We start from the raw sequence: 3,686 nt of genomic DNA on the forward strand, positions 1-3,686 counted from the left end.
CTGGGAGGCGGTCACGGCGAGCAGGTGTCGCATCTGCGTGGAGCTTCCCAGGGTTCGACCTGCTGTGACTGGTGGAGGGCGGTGGAGGCCTGGCGGGCATCCAGCCTCTAGTTGCTTCTGATTTTAAGGTTCAGACTCACGGATGGTCCTGGGAGGACAGAAATTCATTCCTAAAGGGGGACCCCCCCCCCCGTTCAATCAGCACGATTGGAACAGATAACTGTGTGTTTTATTATAATCAGATGGACACGCCGTGAATACATTCAGTCTGGTCATTGCAATGAGGTGCGGTAAAGGGAACACATTTTTCTACGAAATAAACACACTGTCTGAAGGGTCAGAGTGGGAGAGAGAAACGCCGATGGGTTCACAACACAGGGGGGCTATTCCGAAGGGACCCACGAACCCCTCGACCCATGTCCGCCACACCCCGACACGCACGCTTCACCCCGACACGCACGCTTCACCCCGACACGCACGCTTCACCCCAACACGCACGCTTCACCCCGACACGGGCTCATGCACACGGAGGCGGAGAACAGAGCACAGTGTGTGTAATTCACGCAGAACCGTGCCTCGCCGGGCCGCGTGCCTGCTGGAGCTGAGAGGAAGCGTGTGCGTGACCTGCCGGCCTGAGTCATCACCCCGAGTCTTGGTTTCACCCCGTGGGGTGGCCTGTTTGGTGACTAAAGGATCAAACGAGGAACTGGACCTTCCCCTCCAGTCCCCAGGGCCCTGCTCGGGGCGAGTCCCCCATGAGGAGAACGGTGTTCGCTGCATCCACGGACCGGCCTCATCCAGACGACAGGCCTGGCCCAGCCGGCGGGCTCGGTGGATGGAGCGTCGGCCTGCGGACTGAAGGGTCCTGGGTTCGATTCCCGGTCGGGGCACATGCCCGGGTTGAGGGCTCAATCCCCAGTGGGGGGCATGCAGGAGGCAGCCAATCAATGATCCTCTCTCATCACTGAAATTGATTTCATCACTGAAATCAATAAAATATATATAAAAAAAGACAGGTAGGTCTGCTTGCAGGTGAAAATCATAGCTTATGGAAGCATATTATTTCTTAATTACACGTTGGATTTTTGATTCTATAATTCTAAGCGAGTCTAACTGGATACATTAACTGCCCGAGAATCATCTTACGCATCCATCTTACGCATCCGAGGGTGAGTCACAGCCCCTTTCCCCGAACGTGCCCGGAGCCCCCAGGAATGAACACAGCCTTCCCTGGGCCGGGCGTGGCCACAGCCTGAAAAACTCAACCAGACCCCGAATGCCTGTCTGTTCCTCTCCCGGCTGATGGTTCTGACGCGAGGGCATCGCTGTGGGCGGGAGGGAGTCGGTGGGAGACACGTGGCGGGGACACGGCGTGTTTTAGGCGCCTCGTTGCTCGGCTCTAGGCGTGCGATGTCAGTGGCGTTCTCAGTGATAATAACTGATTGTCCAGCCCAAGGCGTCCGCTCTTTCCCGCGATTGGGGCCCTACTTGCGTGCAGACGCCACAGACGGGAATAGAGCCCGAGTCCAGCAGCGGTAAACGCTCTCGCTGCGCGAGGAGGTCGGGTCCACGTCCCCACCGCAGGCGACCGCCCCTCCGTGTGCCCTTCGCTCTCCATCTCGGCGTGGATGGAGCCAGGAGGGGGCCCTCCGCCCGCCGTCCTTACAGTTCCCGGCAGGACTTTATCAAACCCACTGGCCGCCCCCCCCCCCCCCACAGCTGGAGCCACGCAGGCCTAGACGTAGCTGGTGCAGGGCTTCCTGGGCGCGGCCGGGTCCCCCTGCGGCCCCCGGTGAGGCACGCAGTGCCTGGGGGCCGGGCGCCGGTGCCCTCGCTTCCTCCGGCTGCAGCAGCAGAACCCGCAGAGCAGAGCCCCTCCGGCGAGGAGGACGGCGGCGCTGGCCCAGCCCAGGAAGAGCGCGGCCCCCAGCTCGCGCTTCTGCCCCACGTGGACGGCGGGGTTGTGGAAATCCCGGATGACGATGTGGGCCGTCCAGGACACGGGGATGAGGACGAAGAGGCCCGTGAGGAGGAGGAGGGCCCCGGACGCCCCCACGAGGTACGCCTTGGCCCTCTCGTCGGAGCCCGTGCACTGGACCTGCCTCAGGCCACAGGTGCCCACGAGCAGGGCCGTGAGGGCGAGGGCCACGGCCACGCACATCAGGGCCCGGGCGGCCTCCAGCACGGGGGGCAGGGCCAGCAGGGAGCTGTAGAGCTTGCACTGCAGCGTGGCCCGGGCCTGCCGCACGCAGGTCATCCACAGCCCCTCCCAGATCCTCTCGAAGACGATGATGTTGCTGCCCACGAATGCAGACACGCGCCACTGGGGCAGGAGGGTGGTGGCCAGAGCCCCGGCCAGGCCCAGGACGCCCAGCACCAGCCCCGCCACCTGCAGCGGGTAGAAGGCCATGGCCGGGGCGGGAGACGGGTCGAACCCAGAAGCTGCTCACGATCCCGAAGGCCTGTCCTGGCCCGTGGCTCAGCGGATAGAGCGTCGGCCTGTGGACCAAAGGGTCCCGGGTTCGATGCCGGTCAAGGGGACGTTCCTGGATGGCAGGCTCCTCCCCAGCCCGGGCCCTGGTCAGGGTGCGCGCAGGAGGCAGCCAGTCGATGTACTTCTCTTACATGGAAGTTTCTCTCTGCCTTTCCCTCCCTCTCTCTCCCACTGTCTCTAAAAATCAATGGCAAATGTCCCCAGGGGAGGATTAACCAAACCAAAAGGCAGGTCCTGGAGGTGGAGGTCTTGTCTACAGGAGTCTCGGAGGGCGGTTTCCACGGCGACGGCCCATCAGGATGAGTCCCCGCGGCAGCCCGGGACCTGGCCAGCGGCAGGACCTGCTGCGGGCGCTGCCGCCTCTGCCCACACTCGCCCGCGTCTGGGGGACTGTTTGCCGGTCACAGAGGGTGTCCCGGCCCGGGAGGAGGAAGCCAGAGGTGTGCCGAGCGGCTGCCTTCACGCCAGCCTTTCTCATTCTCCAATTGTCTCGGCGATGCTGTAATTAGTGACGGAGAGCCGCTGTGGAATGTTAATTACAGAGCCCGGAACTTCCTGCCTGAGATCTCTCTATAGAAAAGCACAGATGCACCAGTTAAGCCACAAGGAAGACAACGCCAAAGCCTGGAGGGTTCTTTGTGTTTTGTTGTTGTTGTTTCTCTTCTCTCGCCAGTTCTTTGCAAGGAAGACGCGTGGACTCCGGAGGGTCCGAGACTCTTCTCCGCCAACTTCCTTTCCTGCCGTCGGTCCGTCCTGCTTCACCCAGGCGCCCGGACGTGGGGAATGTTTGGGTGTGAGGCTCAGGACTCCTGCTGAAACCAGTGGTACTTTACACAAGGAGGAGCCCTGAGCAAGAAATTCAAATGTCACAGTTTATTTCCAAGATCCAGAAAGGAGGGACGGAGAGAAGCCATCTGTTAATTTAATTTGCTGGTAATTATCATATTATCTTTTACGCAACACCCTCCTCGCTGGTGAAATGCTGGTTGGCCTATAAACTTTCATTACATGTTTTTTTCAGTGGCAGCTTGAAATACAGCACATTTATCAAAGTGAAAAATGTCTCTCCCATTTTCACGAAACACCATGAAAAGTGTCCTTTGGATTAAGCAAGGCCACTGGTTAAATTCAGAGAAACCTTTTAAGGGACGGGAGTTACCTTCCACGTGACCAGGCTTATGTCTCGTTGGCC

The 3,686-nt window shown here is 60.1% G+C and overlaps 1 protein-coding gene across 1 annotated transcript; it reads right to left on the reverse strand.

Annotated features, from left to right (window-relative positions):
- Nucleotides 1-1,203: 1,203 nt before the first annotated feature.
- On the reverse strand, nt 1,204-2,586 carry CLDN17 (claudin 17). Its single transcript, XM_014450792.2, has one exon. The coding sequence runs from the start codon at nt 2,408-2,410 to the stop codon at nt 1,736-1,738; it is 675 nt and encodes a 224-aa protein (XP_014306278.1). The 5' UTR covers nt 2,411-2,586; the 3' UTR covers nt 1,204-1,735.
- Between the last annotated feature and the right edge of the window lie 1,100 nt (nt 2,587-3,686).

The sequence above is a fragment of the Myotis lucifugus genome, unplaced genomic scaffold (assembly GCF_000147115.1).
Source record: "Myotis lucifugus unplaced genomic scaffold, Myoluc2.0 scaffold_3788, whole genome shotgun sequence".
Lineage (NCBI taxonomy): Eukaryota > Metazoa > Chordata > Mammalia > Chiroptera > Vespertilionidae > Myotis > Myotis lucifugus.